The sequence below is a fragment of the Mus pahari genome, chromosome 7 (genome assembly GCF_900095145.1).
Source record: "Mus pahari chromosome 7, PAHARI_EIJ_v1.1, whole genome shotgun sequence".
NCBI lineage: Eukaryota > Metazoa > Chordata > Mammalia > Rodentia > Muridae > Mus > Mus pahari.
This window is the reverse complement of record NC_034596.1, coordinates 81,618,060-81,637,267: the sequence shown is the minus strand read 5'-3', so window position 1 is coordinate 81,637,267 and position 19,208 is coordinate 81,618,060. Positions and strand designations below refer to the sequence as shown.

The following is a 19,208-nucleotide window of genomic DNA, read 5'->3' as shown; positions in this document are numbered from 1 at the left end:
CCTGCCTCTGCCTCCCAATTGCTGGGATTAAAGGCGTGCGCCACCCCTGCCTGGCTATATATCCCTTTAATCCCAGAACTAGGGAAACTGAGGCAGGTGGGTCTCATGTGTTTTGGGTGAGCTAGGACAGGTTCGGTCACAAAACACCAAATAAATATTATTCATGACCACAATGGACTAAATGTAGTTTAGTTATTATGTGTGTACTTGTGAGGTCAGAAGTTACCCACCACGTGGGTCACCGGGATCAAAAGGTCGTTAGGCTTAGTGACAGGCATATTTACACTAAGCAGTCTCAGAGGCACTAAAAAAGTTTAGTAATCTAAATTTTATTAGATCAAAGTAATTATACTACTTTATTTAAATATACCCCTATGACAAAGTTTGTTCCGAATGATGAAACCTGTTGTTATAGTAAGTGTACGGTAAGTGCTATTGTTAAAAGTAAAAATAGCAATGAACACTAAACTAGGGGCCAGCATGATGGCTCAGTGGCGAGAGACTTACTGCCGAGGCTCCTGAAACGCGTTCACCCACGTGTTAAGGAAGGACCTACTCCAGCAAGTTGTCCTCTGTCTGACTTCTACAAGCATGCCTTGATAAGCACACACAACCAGTTCCTAGGTTCAATTCCCAATAGTGTATAGGGAAAAAAGGAGCAAAGGAAGAAGAGAAAGAAATTCTAGGTGTGGTAGTGACAGAACATCCCATAGTCCCTGCACGTGGAAATTTGGAAGGTAAAGACGGCGATCGGAGACCAGCCTTGGTAACACAGTAAGTTGAGCCTACAGAGGGCTACATAAAACCCTAAAAAGAAGACTCGCTCTGTAAAGCACATAAGGGGAACTGAGGCAGCACACCCAAGTTTGAGCTCACAGGTTAAGGGCTGGTTCAAGTCTCGGTCTGACCCAGAAGCCTGGCGGGTTAGCCCAGCCTCCGAATGTAGAACTGTAAACATATCCAACCTTTAATGCCCTCAATTGGTCTAATAGATCATTATCCAATGAGATTAACAAACATAAGCTTGTTGAATAAACAGAATCACCCTAGGGAAGCTTAGCCAATGCCTTCCAAAGTGGTCATGTGAGAACAGTTGAACGGAACAATGTTGAGGCCAAAAGGCAGGACAAAGGGGTGGGGTAGGGGATTGGGGGGGGGGATGAGGTGAGTGGGATGTAGGTGGCGGGGGGGGGGGGACCAGAATGGGAGAAATGGCCAGCATTTTGGGGTTTGGCAGTGTGTCCGTCCAGGCTGGAGGGAATAGGCGCTTCTAGGTTACCTGCATAAACTGTGCTCACCAGATGTCTTGACTGACCAACAGCCGCCAGTTAAGTGTTCACCACTAAGTCTGAAGCATTAGGATTCTTGTTCCCAGTCCCACTGGGCCAGGAAGAATAACGCCCAGAGAGGACTGGATCCACCATTTATTATCCTCCACTCACCTGCACAGAGGGAGGCTCCAGGACTCCTGAACACATTCATCAAGATGAAAGAGCTGAATACCCCAGGGCTACCAGCATGTGACCCTAGTGATATGCAAATGTATGGAAAAATAGCCCAGAGCTTCCAGGATCCCAGTCAGTTCCTGCCCCATGTGAAAACACGGGCCTACCTTTCTACTGGTGTGATGAAGATAGAAGCAAAGACAGCCTAAAGTATGAAATAGTGAATCAAATAATAGTAACACCTATTCCTCCCCTCATCCTCCCCACCCCCCCAGCCACCCCCACACACAAATAGGCTTTTGGAGGGAGGGCTCGTGCATTGGACAGCATGCATGTTGAGAGCTGTCCAGGATCAGGTGTTCCTGTCTGTGGCTCTTTCTACGGTGTTTCAGGGTCGAAGCAGGAAGAAACATGGTATATCTATGAGTCTTAGAGTTGGAATCCTTGTCTAGAATCCTAGAGTGAGAAACGTCGAGACACAGAACAGGAGACCTCTAGAGCGCCTCTGCCCCCCCCCCCCCAGGAAACTAGACTTGGAATTAAGAGAATAACCCAACTAGACCTGTAGACCAAAGTCCCCCCCCACCCAAAGTCTGAATCCAGGTCTCGAGCTGCCCACCACGCACCTTGAATGGTTCTCTTGAAGAACGCCTTGCAAGCCTCGCAGGAGGCCACTCCGTAGTGGTAGCCAGAGGCAATGTCCCCGCACACGAGGCACAGGCGCTTGGGGATGGCGTTAAGCATGTACTCGCACTTGATGGCCGAGTCCTCCATGATACCACTAGTACAGTCCTCGTAGCTCTTGCGGCACGGGTTGCCTCCCAGCCCCGCACCTGCGAACATAGGCGGCGAGTCCAGACCGTTGGCGTGGGTGCCCAAGGCCATGCCAAAGCCACCACTGGCGTCTGACGAGCCGCTGGGGCTGTGGTGGCTGAGGGCATCAATGCCCGAGGACGGGCTGGATGGCTCCGTCTTGATGAAGGAGCCGCAGCTAGAGCCCAGGTGCCTGTCTTCGGAGGACATTCGGTTCAGCAGCCTGAGAACACAGAACGCGGGAGTCAGTTCTGAGCGAGGTGAGAGGTTGGGCGGGGCTACGGACTAGTGGGCGGGCCACATGGGCGTGTCTGCGGGCAAAGGGTAGGAGAGCTTCAAGGGTGGCCAGGTCTGTAGCTGCATCCCAGAAAAGTCTCTGCGACTTCAGAGTGCTAAGGAACTTTGAATAAGTAAACTTCAAATCAGACACCCTGTCTTTTGCAAATTGCTGGCCTAAGAATGGCAAGATGCTAACTGTTCCTCCTAAATATTGTTCCTTCTAAATATTTGGCCAACCTGCCTACCTGACAAAAAGTGAAAGCTGACCATGTGCCTGTCCCAAGCACTGAGCCTCGCCTCAGGCACTCGCAGTTAAAAGGCCTTTTAGACCCTTTCACAGTAGCTTCCAATCCCAAGAAGCTGTGAAGTCCAAGCTTGGGATGTGCCTCAACAGAACCTCACAGTCACCAAGACTGCCAAGTTTTCTAACTGGACTAAGAGGGACCGTTTAACCCAAAGGCACAGAGTGAGTTTTTATTGGTGCTTGGAGCTGGGTAATGATGGTCCCATCTATAGTGTGATTTCCTGGTCCTGTCTTCTCTTTTTCTGCTTTTTTTGTTTATTTTGTTTTGTGTCTCGAGGCAGGGTTCCTGTGTGTAGTGCTGGCCACCAAGATCTTGCTCTGTAGAACAGAGTGGCCTCAAACTCAGAGATCCCCCTGCCTCTGCCCCCCACCCCCGGTGGGGCTGGGATTAGAGCTGTGTTCCACCATTGCTCTGGCTTCTATTTTTCCTTCTTAGCTCTGGGATAATCCAGCTGGCATCCAGCCCCCAGTCCCCAGAAGACTGTCTCCATGAGAACGCATGAAGGAATCAGCCAAACCTAACTCTACACAGCTCTCTCTCTCTCTCTCTCTCTCTCCCTCCCTCCCTCCCTCCCTCCCTCCCTCCCTCCTCCCTCTCTTTTTGGGATGGAACCTCTAAGAGTAGCCCTGGCTGGCCTAGAATTCATTAAGTAGCTCAGGCTAACCTCAAACACTGTATCCTACTGTTTCAGCCAGGAACAAACTGGGACTGCAGGTCTGCACCACCTTGTCACTTTACAGAGTCGCTCTGTGTAGCCCTGGCTGGCCTAGGGCTGACTGAAGCTCAAGAGCCCTCCGCTCATCACCTACAGACTCCTTTCACCTCGAGGTTTGTTTTGTTTTGTTTTGTTTTGTTTGCCCAGAACCTTCAGGAATGCTTTGGGGTCTCACCAATGAGGCAGATCATCTGGGACCCCTGAAAACTGTGGGATAACCATGTCTTTCTGGTTACTGGGAGTTCTGTCTCTCCAGCCAAGTTCATGTAAAGGGGACTGGATTGAAGGACTGTTCAGGGGAACCTGGTTGTTTGACATGTTCAATTAGGATTTGGGTCTGAGACAGGAGGCCTAAGTAGATGGTCTCAAAAATCACCTCCTGCCAGGCATGGCGGTCCATCAGAGGCAGAGACACGAAGATCCCTGAGTTTGGTCTCAGCCTGCTCTACACAAAGTGTTCCAGGACAGCCAGGATTGCAAAGAGACACCCTGTCTCCAAGAAACAAGACTGTCTAGAGGTATGATCCCTAAAAGTAGCCTTCTCCATCCCAGGCCTGCCCCAGTGGAGAGAGTGGGTACCAGCTTAGGCGCCCAGCACAAGGGAAAGGGAGCAGGGGAAACAACACAGAAAGACAGACTCCTGGGTAGGAAGAGCTCAGAGCTGCGGGGGTGGGGTGGAGGTCCGTACCTCCTGCGCCACTTGCAGGTAACTTGCTTGTGAGCTCCTCGTTTTTTGTAAAGTGCCCACGGAAAGGGTCACTCCGTAGGGAATGGGGATGGGGGGCTTTTTCATTACACCCACATAGCAATTCCCGGTCTAGCCTCAAACCAAGACCACAGAGTTGGTAATGCGACTGGGCTTTTGGTCCCACTAAAGTGCAATGACACTCAGCACACCTCCTGAGGGTGTCACTCACTCATCTGCACATGAACTTGTCTCGAGAGGGGGAGCTTCAGGTACTGGAATGAAAGGCCCACTAAAGGCCCAGCACTCCAGCTTACAAGTCCACGTACGTAGTTGGTAAAGACTGGGACCCCAGGTCCCTACTGATCCAGATGGAACATTCCTTTCAATCCTGGGGATCCTCTCCTACCGACCCCCCATTCTCTGCATCATAAGCGGTTGGTCCCCAGTTAAGGGTCTCCTCTGGATCTTTTCTGTGTCTGGCTGGTGCCTTGTGATCTTCCTGGGTATGGCTACAGGCCACTTGTTTAACCACCAGCAAGGTATCCTGAGGAAATAGCAGGGCACCATTTGGAGGGGAGTCTGACTCAGCACATGGCCTAAAGCGTCGCTCTCCTCCCAACATGCCCTCCTCCGCTGGGCAGAGATGTCAGCTGACTCCTCTGAATGAATGTCTGACCCTCTCTAGCTTTTCCTCCGCTGACTGCTTTAGGCTGAGCTTCTCTCAGCAGCACCTTGGGCTCAGTGTGAAGGCCTGGGGGACCAGAACTCACAAGTTCTGGTCCACCCAGCCTTCCACAGGCTCTGAGGGCACCACAGATTTCCCAGTTGACCCCTGACAGGGCAGCAGCTTCTGTTGAGCAGGCCCTATAAGCCCCTGCTTCCCTTCTCTGGAGGCACAAGAAGCATTAACAGGAGGGACAGGAGAGGCTGCAGCTTCTCGGGGGGGGGGGGGGGAGGGTACGGGCCACAATTCTCCACTGCCTTCAAACACATGCACACTGAAGAGACTAAAAAGAGCCTGTTGCAAATGTAATGGTCAGAGCCATCTGGAAGCACATGAGATGCGGCCACAAGGCGAAACCGAGGAAGAAGGGGCTGGCTGGTGTCCTCTGTACTGTTAGTCATTAGGAGGTGGCCTGGCTCCAGAGCAGACTCAACTTTATGGTGGGAATGGATGTGGTGTTGCAATGGCCAGAGAGGAAGTGAAGGTAGACAATTCTTCTGGAAGTTTGGCTGCCGGAAGTGGAGGATGGGGGGAGGGCAGTGGGGGTGGGGGGAAGGGAGTGCCTTTCTTACTGAGTCTGCAGCACCTGCTTACACACAAGGCAGGGTGTGGGGACAGGATACACTTTGGATTGGTGTGAGTCTTTGATGAGAAGCCATTCATTGAGAATGGAAGGAATTTAAGGTATTTAAGAATAACAGTCCATACTTTCCAGTAGGGCCGGAGCAATTCAGTTCTTCCTGAGGACCACTAATTTAGCTCCACCCCACTAAATCTTCCTCTCCATTTCTCTCAACACAGACTGCAGATCACAGATTGAGTAGTTTGTGATGCAATGCCTCAGACCAAGAGGTAGTTTGGATTTGAGGGTGTTTTTGTTTGTTTGTTTGTTTGTTTTTTAGATTTCGGAATATTTGAATACAAATAATATGATCAGGAAGATGGGAAACATGCAAGGGATTTATTTTCCCCAAAGGCTATCAATCTGCCAGAAAGTAATTTTATACTTTATTTTTTAAATTCTGGGAATGAAACCCAGGGCCAGCCCCCAAATCCAGAACTTTTGGGAAACTATCCTGATGCTATCTGATGACGTCAGGAGTACAAGTTTTAAATTATTAGAAATACTTGTCTACTACTGCTGATACAATTCAGATGGAAACTGTGTATGATACCTTGGACTCACCGAAACAAAACAAGAATTCAGATTTGGGGGCAACTTTTGATCTCAGATTTTCAGATTAGAGTCTACCGCACTTTCTGTCAGTTGCTGATATTAACAAGGGAAGGGAGAGGTGGGGTATATATAGCTTAGCTGGTAGAGTGCTTGCCCAGTTTGTATAATGCCCTGGGTTTCATCCTCCACACTACAAAAACTCATGCCTGACAGCTATTGCCAATAACTCCAGCACATGGGAGGTAGAGACAGGAGGGTCTGAAGTTCAAGGCTAGCCTCAGGTACACAGTGAGTTGAGTTGAATGATAGCCAGGGCTGCTGGAAACTTTGCTCCAAAAAGTTGTCACATACCTTTAATCCTAGCATTTGGGACACAGAAGCAGGTGGATCTTTGTGAATTAAAGCCCAGCCTGGGGGCTGGAGAGATGGCTCAATGGTTAAGAGCGCCGACTGCTCTTCTGAAGGTCATGAGTTCAAATCCTAGCAACCACATGATGGCTCACAACCATCCATAATGAGATCTGATGCCCTCTTCTGGGGTGTCTGACAACAGCTACAGCAAGCGAGTGGGGTCAGAATGCGAAGGAAAAAATGTCTGAAGACAGCTACAGTGTACTTACTTATATACAATAAATAAATAAATCTTTAAACAAAAAAAAAAGGCCAGCCTGGTATATAGGTCAGTCCTAGGCCAAGGACGGCTAACATAGTGAAAAATAGAATAAAACAAAGGAAAAGAAAAATAAAAATGAAAAGATTTTAGAGGTGAGTGTGGATAGGTTACCAAGCAGAAGTCCAGGAAGGGTACAGTGTCAGGATGAGAGTATGAGGCAAGCCCGACGTGCTCTGGGAGGGGGCTCAGGCCAGTCTCTCATCTGGGGCTGGCTGGATCAATGACTATTGACTCCTTGTGGGAAGGGAACAGGCATCCCATCTCATGGCTCTTTGCAAGAGCGATCATCGGTGGTCGAAGCCCCACGAGGCGTCATTTCTCTTTGATCCATCTGGTAACTGGAGCCCAATGAGCCACCTTGGCCTCAATGTCACTACCCTCTGATTAAATGTGGCCTCCATCTTGCTGGACATCACTACACGAGACTGAAGATTCTTTACCTACAAAGAGACTAGGAGAACCTCGGATGCTGGGAAGAGAGAACTGGTACTCATAAATTTAGCAGGAATCCTGGGACAGGTCCACTCGAGGTGACCTGCTAGTGGGTAGGCAGGTGGAGGGAGGTGTAGACTCGCTTTCCTGTTTTCTACTGTGGGGTGGGGTCTTCCCACCACTAAAAAAGAATCTGAGTCACAAAATAAAAACCTGTCACCCTAGCTAGAGCCATCTGGCTCTCTGCTCAGGCAATGCCTTGCGCCCGAGGGCAGGGGCAAACATCTGTGCCAAACATACCAGTTTTGCCTCGAAGTATGTTCATTTCTGAGTAGCCAGGTGGTGCCTTCTCTGGACCTGGGGTGCTCATGAGTGGAGCAGCCTCTGTTTCCCAGGGGTGTCTCGATGATAGAGCTAAGGAGGTCACCAGCTCCAAACAGCACTGGCCCCAAGCTGATAAAGCCCAGGTGCTGTTGTTGTGTTAATTGCCTTGGAGAGCTTCCGGAGAAATCTAGCACCTAGCTGCTGACTTGAGCTCACTGACAAACCCCACCCTCGTCCAAAATTGAGGGTAAAAGAAAAAGGAATTTGCCAAAATACTAGTATGGGGAGGGGTTGGCAAATGAATTGGACTGACAGACCTGGACTGACAGACCTGGACTATGAGTCCACCTGGGGATGGGGATGGGGATGGGGATAGGGTGGGTGGGGGCGTCTGAGATACTGACTCACACATCTCAGTAACCACTGACCTAACCGGAAGCCAGGGACCCTTAGGTGAGCCTCAGACCCTCAGGCACCCGGGAGGATCACACCTAAACTTCCTGCCCAGGGATGCACAGCAGGCTGGCTCTACAGGGAGTTCCAGATCAGCCTCTACCACATGAGATCCTGACTGTAAAAACCAGCCCTTACGGAAGGTTGGACATATTGGAACATGCCTAAAATCCCAGCACTGGGCCGATGGGAGCAAGGCTGGCCTCACCAATCGGAAAGTTCAAGGCCATTAGACCCTGTCTCAAAACAAAACAAAACAACAATAAAAGCAGCATGCCTTTAACAGTGCACAGGATGTAAGTGACTGTTAAAGTCCCAGCTTTCTTGGCGCTTACTACATTGAAGTAAGGAGAGGAGGAGGAAGGAGAAGAGAGGAAGTAGGTGGGTCAAGGTTAATACGTGTTAGCGTTATGATAATTCAGGTTCTGTGCACGGATGTCCATTAATTACAGATTCAGTTCTTTTCTTAAATTCGGAAGTTTCATTAATTCAAACCTTTCCCCTAGTAACCCGAATTGCTCATTTTAATAGAAGATGCTTCTTATCATTGCTGTGAGTGTGACAGGCAGCAGCCATTGATCCATAGGTTCTCAAGTTCTCTGCCTAACCTGGCGACTTTTAGATTAGGTAACCATACCCTGGGGAATCCACTTGTCCCAGCCACTAGAGGACTAGACAGGTGGATAGGCAGCGCCCCAGAAGCATAGGGCTTAGCCACCAGGAAATCAAGTTGACAGAGGATGCCACACCCACCTGCCACCATTCCAGGTCACCTTGCTATTCAGACAATTTCCTCTGTGAAGTCTGGATTTTACTTTTATTCCGCCTCCCCGGGAGTATTTTCCCAACAGGGTGTACTCCCCACCCCCGCTTGGGGCTCGCTGGGACCCAGGACAACTGAATGCTTAACAGTGTAACAGCGCCTGTGACATCCTTCCTCCTTTCACACGCTCCAGAGCTCAGGCAGAAATCTGTAATTAAGCACCGTGTCGCTTGAAAGATTAGTCAAAACCAGGCTGATCCCAGACAACTGATGGAAATCTCGTTGCACGCAAATTATGGCGAGGGAAAATAATGATAGGTAATTAGCGCCTTTCAATTGGGGCTTTTTATCCATCTGTTTTCAGGCTGTATACACCAGAACGGGAAGACGGGATGTCTGGAAGAAACCACTAGACAAAGAGTGACTGCCTCGGGACAGCCATGAAGTCCCAGTCCACTGGTGCAGGTGGCCACTATTACCTTTAGGAAACTTCAGCCCAGAGGACCATGGTTTGATTCTCAACACCCGTATGGCAGCTCAGATGATCTCCAACCCCAGCTCCACAGCAATATGATGCCTTCATTGACCTCTGGGGGTACGAGGCACACATTTGGTGCACAGACACACATGTAAGCAAAACACCCCAAACACTGGAGGGGGGTGCCTTTAATCCCAGCGGTCTAGAAGCAGAGGCAGGCCAGTGTCTGAGTTCAGGGCCAGCCTGATCTACAGAGTGAGTTCCAGGACAGCCAGGCCTACACAGAGAAACTCTGTCTCAAAAACAAAACAAAACAAAACAAAACAAAACAGACAGAAACAACAAAAAAGGGACCGAAAAGCAAAACGACAAAACAACCAAAACCCAAACACATAAAAATAAATATAAATGAACAAAAAACTTCAAAGGGCCAGCAAGATGGCTCAGTAGGTAAAAGCGCTTGCTGCCAAACCTGATGATCTGAGTTCTTTTCCTGGGACTCTCATGGTAGAAGAACAAACTACACACACACACACACACACACACACACACACACACACACACACACACACGGGTAGTCACGGGCACACTCACATATAATGCAAAAAAATGTAAATGTTAAAATTGTTTCTATCCCATCTCTCAAGTCCTACTAAAGACAACAATGGCAATTATTACAACCAGTCTTGAACCTGTTTATATATTTCACCCTGGGTCACTTAGTAATGTGGCATAGATACCTTACAGACTGCTGCTGAACACACTTGACTTTGTTCTCGCAGGAGCCACAGGTGTGGAAGTTAGAGCTCGAATTGGACAGTGGGAACTTGAACCCCAGTTCTGTCGGTCATGATCTGGTTTATTTAACCTCTTGATGCGTCAGCTTCCTTGTACATGGCATGGGGGTGTGAACAAGAGTGCACATCCCTCAGGACAGTCTTGAGAATGAACACCTTGACACAGAGAAGGCCCTGGCACACGGTAGCTTCTTGTCGGCATGAGGAGTTCTGCCATCCTTACTTAGCAATGAGGAGAAGGTCTATACTTACCCTCTATCCATGCATCTGTCTCCAGGTATCTGTCCATCCATCCCCTTTCATCATAGATTCACACACCTGCTGCTTCCACAGGCAAAAGGTACCATCAATCAGGCACTTCTGGGGAACTGACGGGCGTCCAATCCCAACACACTTCTCTCTCTCAGACAGGGCTGGGTACCTGACCTAAGACAGGCTACCAAGTCCTCCCAGATTATTTCTGGTGTCGGAGCTGCCTCTTCAGGGCCGGGGGACTGCAAGCCACAGAGTTCCACTGTTGAGTAAGGTTATGCACCTTTCCAGTGTGCAGTGGAAAAGGAGAATATTGAAGCCGGCAGCAACAAAGAACAAGGGTCAGAGGCAGAGAATTCTGGGAGACTCTTCTGCTGCAGCAACCAGAAGCATCTCTGCTCAAACCACGGAGCATGGCTTCATTCCTGAGGGGAGTCCACACAGGGGACTTCGGGCCCTTGAAAGCATGATTCAACGGCGGTCCTTTGAGTATCTACAATACAACCTACAGTTCCTCTAGTCACCAAAGTTGACAGACACCTGCCCTCCAGGACAGACAATACCACATTGCATTAATTCTAGGCAGCGCATTCCCTGCCCCGCCCTCACTGGACATTTTGCCATCTGGGTGATGCACCTGGAGTTAATCACGAGGTATAGTTTAAATTGTGGTTCAGAAAATAACGGAGGGCTGGTGAGATGGCTCAGTGGGTAAGAGCACCCGACTGCTCTTCCAAAGGTCCAGAGTTCAAATCCCAGCAACCACATGGTGGCTCATAACCATCCGTAACAAGATTTGACGCCCTCTTCTGGAGTGTCTGAAGACAGCTACAGTGTACTTATACATATAATAAATAAATAAAATCTTTAAAAAAAAAAAAAAAAAAAACGGAGCCGGGCCTGGTGGCGCACGCCTTTAGTCCCAGCACTTGGGAGACAGAGGCAGGCAGATTTCTGAGTTCAAGGCCAGCCTGGTCTACCAAGTGAGTTCCAGGACAGCCAGGGCTATACAGAGAAACCCTGTCTTGAAAAACCAAAAAGAAAAAAGAAAGAAAGAAAATAATATCAGGGCTTTTCCTCAAAGATGTCACTAATGCAATGAAATGTCACCAAAAAAAAAAAAAAAAAAAAAAATTGCAGCTGAGACAGCAAAGAACTCACCTGACGGCCACAATGCTTCCCAGATGCCCTCGCATTGGATGTAACCATGTGACTAGTGTCAGGTCCAAAGGGGACTCCAATTCCCCAGACTCCAAAAGGCAGTCTGACTATCCAGAAATGAGCTCAACCTGAACCACAGGAGGATTTTCTGGTGGATAGATAAAAGCTAGCGTTTCTCAGGAACATGTAAAGCTGGCTCCCCTCTTCCAAAGGGAATCATTTTCCTCCACCTCTGGCAGAAGGGACACATGGCTACCTGTGGTCTCTACAGTATCAAAGTCCATGCTGGTTTGCAGGCTCTGTAAGTCCCTGTTACACATCTCAGAGTCTGTGCTGGCATCCCAGTCCTTCTCCCCCCTTCCCCTCCCTCCAGGTCATGGGCTTCCTCCCCCAGCTGCGCACCCTCCATATAACTCTGCTATTCCCTCCATGGTCCAAGCTCTGCTCCTGCTCCTCTCGCTGAGCCCGCGCTACTCTAGGTCCACAGCGACTCCGCTCTCTCACAGACAGCCTTGGCCGTATCCAGTCTGCGGGCTACACTCAGGCTACTTTTTTCTTTCTCTGATCTGGACTCTTCCAGATGCCTCAGGCTGTTCTTGCTCTCACGTCTACAATAAAAATCCCTCCCCTAACCACACCACAGAGTGACATGTCATCCCTTTATACAACCAGGTCTTAGCCAATGAAATAAGGACAGGCAGATGAGCCGGGCGTGGCATGGTGGCACACGCCTTTAATCCCAGCACTCAGGAGGCAGAGGCAGGCAGATTTCTGAGTTCTATGCCAGCCTGTTCTACAGAGTGAGTTCCAGGACAGTCAGGGCTATACAGAGAAACCCTGTCTCGAAAAACAAAACAAAACAAACAAACAAACAAAAGAACAGGCAGATGATGTAAGCCACTCTCCTATTGGCTCAGAAATCTCCCAGAGCACTCTGTTCTTCACTGCATCCTCCCTGACTCTGTCCCTGTATCCCCTTTCTCCATGCCCCACCCGCATGCAGGCCACAGGTAGAGGATTCAGAAGGGCACTCAAGAGATAGCAGAGTCACACTGTGGAAGGAGCCTGGGACACAGATCACCTGGTAAAGCTTCCCTGTCAAACACCCTCCCTGAATTGGTAGAGGAACAAGATCAACTTCTTGTTGGGTTACCCATCACAATACTCTGACTATAGGATGTAAGAGCCAATGCTGCCCCTAATGCCAATAGCAAGGCACCACATGATGCAAATTCAGTCAGTGATGAGGATCCTAAAGAACAGGCAATGGGTGTGCACAGAGAGGAGACTTCTCAGATTAGGTGGTTCATTGCTAGAGGCCTAAATAAAGGAGGGGGTATTCAGGGGAAGCTCTGCTGGAAGAGGAACAGGGAGACCCATGGCTGTTAACGTGGGAGAGCTCTCCTGGTTAGCTCAGACCAGTGCTGAGAGAAGTAGCAATGACTGACAGACACCTTCTTTTCCCTAGGCACCGTACTTCTGTCTGTGGATCCCAGGGAGAACCAGGGAATCAGCATTTGAGGTGCTTGGTGCACACTGCCGACCTCTGTTCCCCTCATACTCCAGCTGTCCCCCCCACCCCACCCCAAACCAGATTCTCATGTGTATTACTACTGCCAGCTCGTGTATAGTCCAGTGAGAGGACACTTCTATCCACTCTCTGGTCCTAGTGGTGGCCCTTTCTATGTGCCCTTATGCACAGCACAGGCGACACTAGCTGTGTATGGGGCTCAGCATCCTTCCCTTTTCCTTGGCCAATTGTCTATCTTTGTGTTATCCAGGCAAATGAGGAAGCATCTTCATCCAGTGAGAGAGTCGGGGACCAGGCTCTGCAGTCAACGGGCAGTCCAGGCCTGATCTTGGTAACAGCATCACTGACAATGTTACAGAAGAATTGCTCTTTGCCAGGAACAGGTCACATATGTATGAGGATGTTCATTCACTGTAACTTGCTGAGGTGGGCTCTGTCACTCCCCTGCTCTGTACTGTCTCCCATGCTCACCATAGCCCTTTAACAGTTTTGAGACAAGATCTCATTCTATAGCCAGACTGGTCTAGAACTCACTTCATAGACCAGGCTAGCCTGGAACTCATAACAATCCTCTTGTCTCAACCCTACCAACTACTGGGATTATAGACATGTGTGACTGTGCCTAGCTCTTGTTTTCCCATTTTTCAGATGAGGAAATTGAGGCCTAAGAGGGAAAGAGTCAATATCTTGGAAGGGGTTGCAAAGTCAGAGAAACACTGAAGTGTGTTACTGTGCAAAGGGGACAGACAGTCCCATACTCATAAACAAGGAATTTTACCCAGCCTGGGGTCGTCCAGGATCAGCCCACCGCCTCTGTTGCTTTTTTCTGCCCACTTGCCTCCAGGGTTGCACCATCTCAGCCTGATGACCTTCTGCTGTGAGACAAAACTTTTCTTGAGGAGACATAACATTGGTCTTCTCACCCCAGATAGGTAGGGAATCCACAACAGAGCACAGTACGGATGCCACCAAAGTTCAGCTTGATGAACCAAGGAGTTTTATTGGGGTGACTCACAGGAACAGAGATGACTCAAAGACAGCTGCATCACCAAAACCCACCCCAGCATTCTCCCCAAAACTGGGAACCTGGAGCACACAGCATAGCCCACAGGCAGCTCAACAAGCTGGAGAGTGTCCTCTCCAAGTGGCTGTTGGTCTAACCTCCTCCAGGCGGTTGGTCTGATCTTCAGGAACTCTGAGCTGTTCTCCTGGGAGAGTCTTCCTGGCTAAAAGGCTTCATGGCAGCTTAATGTTTACTTTCTCTTGAGCAACTCTCTGCTTTTATTCACCCCGGCAGGGAGGAGCAGAGTGAATCCTGTTAATTTCAGGGAGTTCCTGGGGCTACTTTTTAGTTGTTTACCTGCTTAAGGAACTTCCCTGCCAGAGAGAATGGTTTGTTTGTTTGTTTGTTTTTAATCAGAGGAAATTATTACACAACCCTCCTCCCTCACTTGTGTTGGGATTGGGGTCAAGGGTCTGCCACACGCCAGTTCCAGGCTCCACCAAGGCACAGCCACCTGCCCTATTCTGGCTGCATAGATTAAGCCCTATTCCTCCATGAGACTAGGAGTTGTGGCACCATCTCTATGCTGGTGGTTCTGGGGTGTATGAGAAAGCTGATTGAGAAAGCCATGAGGAGAAAGCAGTTCTCCATGGCCTCTGTTTCAGTTCCTACTTCCAGACTCCCTGCCCTGACTTCCCTGGATGATGGACTGCAAGTTGTAAGAAGAAAGAAAGTCTTTCCTCACCAAGATGCTTTGGGACATAGTGTGTTATCACAGCAATAGAATCCCTAACTACAACACAGACAAGTAGTAACTGAATAAGAAGTAATTACTAAAGAAAGGCTGAGAACCGGACTGGAGAGATGGCTTAGTGGTTAAGAGCACCGATTGCTCTTCCAAAGGTCCTGAGTTCAAAACCCAGCAACCACATGGTGACTCACAGCCATCTGTAACAAGATCTGACACCCTCTTCTGGAGTGTCTGAAGACAGCTACAGTGTACTTACATATAATAAATAAATATTAAAAAAAAAAAGAAAAGAAAGAAAGAAAGGCTGAAAACTGGTTGTGCCAAACTGGCTTCAGATAGTCCCGAGAGGATGTGGCAATCACAGGCTGAGTATCAGTACAGAAACAGGGTCTGAAAGGGGGGACAGCCAATGCTTTGGTTTGATCCTTCTTCTATCATTGTGGAGACTGAATTCAAAACACCAGACATAACATCATGTGATTATATGCCTTGACCTGCTGAGCCAAAGCCTTTTACTTTTTCTTTTTTTAAAGGTTAAGTATCACTATGTAGCCCAGGCTGCCCTTGAACTCATAACCCCCCTGCCTTTGCCCTTCCCTGAATGCTGTCTAGCTTCTTTAAAAGCGAACAATCAAACAAACCAAAGCCCCTGAGTTTGGAGAGATGGCTCAGGAGTGGGTTCTACTCTTAGAGAGGACCTGAGTTCAGTTCCCAGCACCCACATCCCAGGCAGCTCACAACTGCCTACGCCTCCAACGCCAGGGAATCCGATGCCTTCTGCCCCCTCTATAGCATCTGCATTCATGTGCACCTGTGCACACAATTAAAAATGACTCTTCAAAAACCCTGAAAAGTATCATAGCCAACAGCCTGAGGATTGCTTATGGAGAAATCTGGTTCCAAAATGCTACAAAGAAGCTGAAGTTACAGGAAATTGTGACCACCTGACACCAGATTTTTTTTTTTTTTAAGATAGGCTGTAACTATGTATCTCTGCAGAGTAACTTATGTAGACCAGGCTATCCTCCAACAGAGATACCCCTGCCTCTGCCTCCCAAGCACCGGGGCTAAAGGTGTGTACCACCACACTCAGACTAAAAAAGGCAATCTAAAAAAAAAAAAGATTTGTTTTTTTTTTAAGTGTGTGTGTGTGTGTGTGTGTGTATGTGTGTGTGTGGTGTGAGTATGCACATGTGTACTGTGAGCTTGCATGCATGTGCACGAGCACAGCTATGAACCACCCAACATGAGTGTTGAGAATTAAACTCAGGTCCTCTCCAAAAAAATACATGTTTTTAACCTCTGAGTCACCACCTCTCCAGGCCTCTCCCTACCTCCAAATGCTATTTTAATATGACAACACTGTGACTTAGAAAAGTGTCTCATGACTTCGGGGACAACAACCATGTGTAAGTAACAATGATCTATAAGGCTCCTACCCTTAAGACAGGAACCCACAGGACGAAGGCACATATTACCTAGGCCTGAATCCCAGCTTTGGCATTTGCTGACTGCGCGCAATCCCTTACTTAATCTCTCCATGTCTCAGGCTCCTCATCTGTCAGTAAACAGAAAGCATCAAGGAGCAGCTGCTGCATGTAGTAAACGCTCAGCAAACCCGAGCTCCTCTGACTTCCAAGCCCCAATGGTTGCACAGGCCGTGACCGTGTCGTGGTCCTCCCCGAGGGAGGCCCTCACTCCTCCCTCTTGTGAACCAGATATAAGAAGAGAATGAGGAAGCAGTGCGCATGTGTGGTGTGCACCCTATTTGTAATTTTTATTTTTTTTGACAGAGCATAAGCCCATATAACCCAGGCTAGCCTTCAACCATGCTCTGCATGCTATGTATCTGAGCATAGCCTTGAACTTCTGCTCTTCCAGCCTTTACTTCCTGAGAGCTAGGATTTCAAGTTTGTGCCACCATGCCTATTTTAGGCAGTGCTGGAGTTTGAACCCGAGGCTTTGTGTGTGTTAGGCAGGCACTCACCCACTAAGCTAGATCTCCTGGCCCTACTTTACCGTTTGAAGCAGGGAAGGGGTAGGGGTGACATCATCATTGGCTTTGGCCTCCCTAATCCAAGCTGCTGTGGGATGGGCTGGGGCAGCAAGGGTTGCCCTTGGCTATGCTGTCACTCACCACTGACTGACCCCAGCGTTTAACTATTGATCTGATAAATTAACAGCTGGTTGTTTCCATCAAAATGGTATTCCGCAATTCAATTATGGCTGGCTTGGGACTCAGAGCTCATCCTGCAGGGATGCTGCTGGTTGTGGCCGTGGTCCTGCCCCGAGCTAGGGAGGTGGAGGTGGTAGTCCTCCGCCAGCACTGAGGAGACTGAGGCTTTGCTTCTCAGGAAGTCAGCATGAGAGGGAGGAAGAAGGCCAGTCATGCCAGCAAGGGTAAGACCTGTGAGCTTTGAGGGCCTGGGGGTTCAGCCTTAGCTCCCAGCTTTGCAGAGACACCTCAGATGTCACCACATGCTACTGAGCCTTAGATACTGCACCAGTAAACTTGGTCCCAGGAAATAATTCCATGGCACTGGGCTGTTGTAAGGACACCAGAAAAACAAACAAACAAACAAAAAACCTAAAGGGGCGCACCACACTTCCTCTGTGAGCACCTGCCATCTGCACAGTGTTCTATATGCCCAAGCTCTGGGCCGGAGAGATGGCTCAGCGGTTAAGAGTACTGACTGCTTTTCCAGAGGTCCTGAGTTCAATTCTCAGCAACCACATGGTGGCTCACAATCATCTATAATGAGATCTGGTCCCTCTTCTGGTATGTCTGAAGACAGCTACAGTGTACTTACATACATAAAGGCGCAGGCCTTTGATCCTAGCCCTCTTGTGAATTTGAGGCCAGCCTGGTCTACAAAGTGAGTTCCAAGACAGCCAGGACTACACAGAGAAACCCTGTCTCAAAAAAACAAGCAGGCCAGGCGTGGTGGTACATGCCTTTAATCCCAGCACTCAGGAGACAGAGGCAGGCAGATTTCTGAGTTCGAGGCCAGCCTGGTCTACAAAGTGAGTTCCAGGACAGTCAGGGCTATACAGAGAAACCCTGTCTTGAAAAACCAAAAAACCAAAAACAAACAGATAAACAAAAAGTGAAATCACCCAAAGGTAGAGAAAATCCACAGGACAGAATCAAATGCTGGACAAAACAATGGCTGGAGATCAATATGACAGAGACTGGGAATCCATACTCACTGTCTTCTGTCCCTTGTGCCTGACCAGCCAAAATGCCATGCTTCCAGGAGCTAGGGGCCAGGGACCATGGGCTAGGAGCCAAAGGCAAAGCTTTGCCACTTACAACACCCAGGAACCTTTTGCCCACGGGAAGGGAGGAACACCAGAGCCCATGGGCCAGGTTCAAATACCAGCCAGCTCTCTCTGTCCCTCTGACCTCCAGAAAGTCCTGGACCTCCTCTGAGTCCCAGCTTTTCATTTCAAGCAGGAATAAGCCATTAAAAAACAAAACAAAACAAAACAAAACAAAACTAAGGGTAGAATACTCCTTGTGAGGACTGAATTAGAATGTTATCTTCAAAAGCCATGCAAAGTGTCAACTTCCCTTAAAGTTGTCCCACCCCCTCAGTCTTCCTCCATCTGCATTTTATTACCTCATTCCTGGGGAGAGGCAAAGAACTTCTAACTGCAGATCACTGCTCCAGGGGCCCACCCACAGAACACCTAAGGAGCCAGCCTATATTTCTGAGTTCTGGATTCAACTTTGACTTTTATGGCCTTCAGTATCACACCTTAGAAAGAGAGCTGGAAAAGACCTGGCTTGTGTGCCTTAAAACTATTAGTGGCACAAGAACTAAGGAACTGAGAAAATGTCACAGACCAGGGATGACTCAAGAGATGTGACAACTAAATGTGGAGTGGGGTCTGGAGAAGGGGACATGGGCAGAAAAACCAACAGTATGTGAGGAGAGTGAGGAGTGTATACAGCTCACAGCGACGAAGACCTATTCAGTGAGCACTGGCTCTACAGATGGGAAGATTCACGGATAGCATTTTGGAGGGCTTATACCTACCAGAGCAGAGCTGGGGTTCTCTTGGCCTTGTGGGAGTCAATACAAGGTTCTCTACAAGCATGCCTTGTGTGCTTCCCAGGGCACGGGATAGCCCTTACTCCCATAGTGAGTTCCAAGCCAATTATAGCTGGTTAGACCCTATCTTCAAAAACCACCAGGTAATTAGTGACAATAAAGCCATCAGGTAGGTGGTAAAGTGTCCTAATGTGTCTGATTGGGTCACAAAATGCAGTATTATTCACAGAGAAGCATCCACTTGCACTCCTGAGGAGAAGAGGGTCCAGGGAGGCTTCCTGGAGGAGGTGAGGCCAGGCTTGAGAGATAAGAAGGAGTCATTAGGCAATCGGACTAGCTAGTGAATTTTGGTGTTCCTTCAGCAGAAAGGAAGGCTCTGGGGGCCT

At 48.8% G+C, this 19,208-nt stretch overlaps 1 protein-coding gene across 4 annotated transcripts in view; it reads right to left on the bottom strand.

The window, feature by feature from the left end:
• Positions 1–19,208, bottom strand: part of Esrrb (estrogen related receptor beta) — a 166,733-nt gene that overhangs the window by 46,944 nt on the left and 100,581 nt on the right. For all 4 annotated transcript variants that reach the window (XM_029540702.1, XM_021202232.2, XM_021202231.2 and 1 more), the window contains one exon: positions 2,072–2,481. In XM_029540702.1, the coding sequence (XP_029396562.1) occupies positions 2,072–2,481 (410 nt within the window). The remainder of the gene's footprint in view (positions 1–2,071; positions 2,482–19,208) is intronic.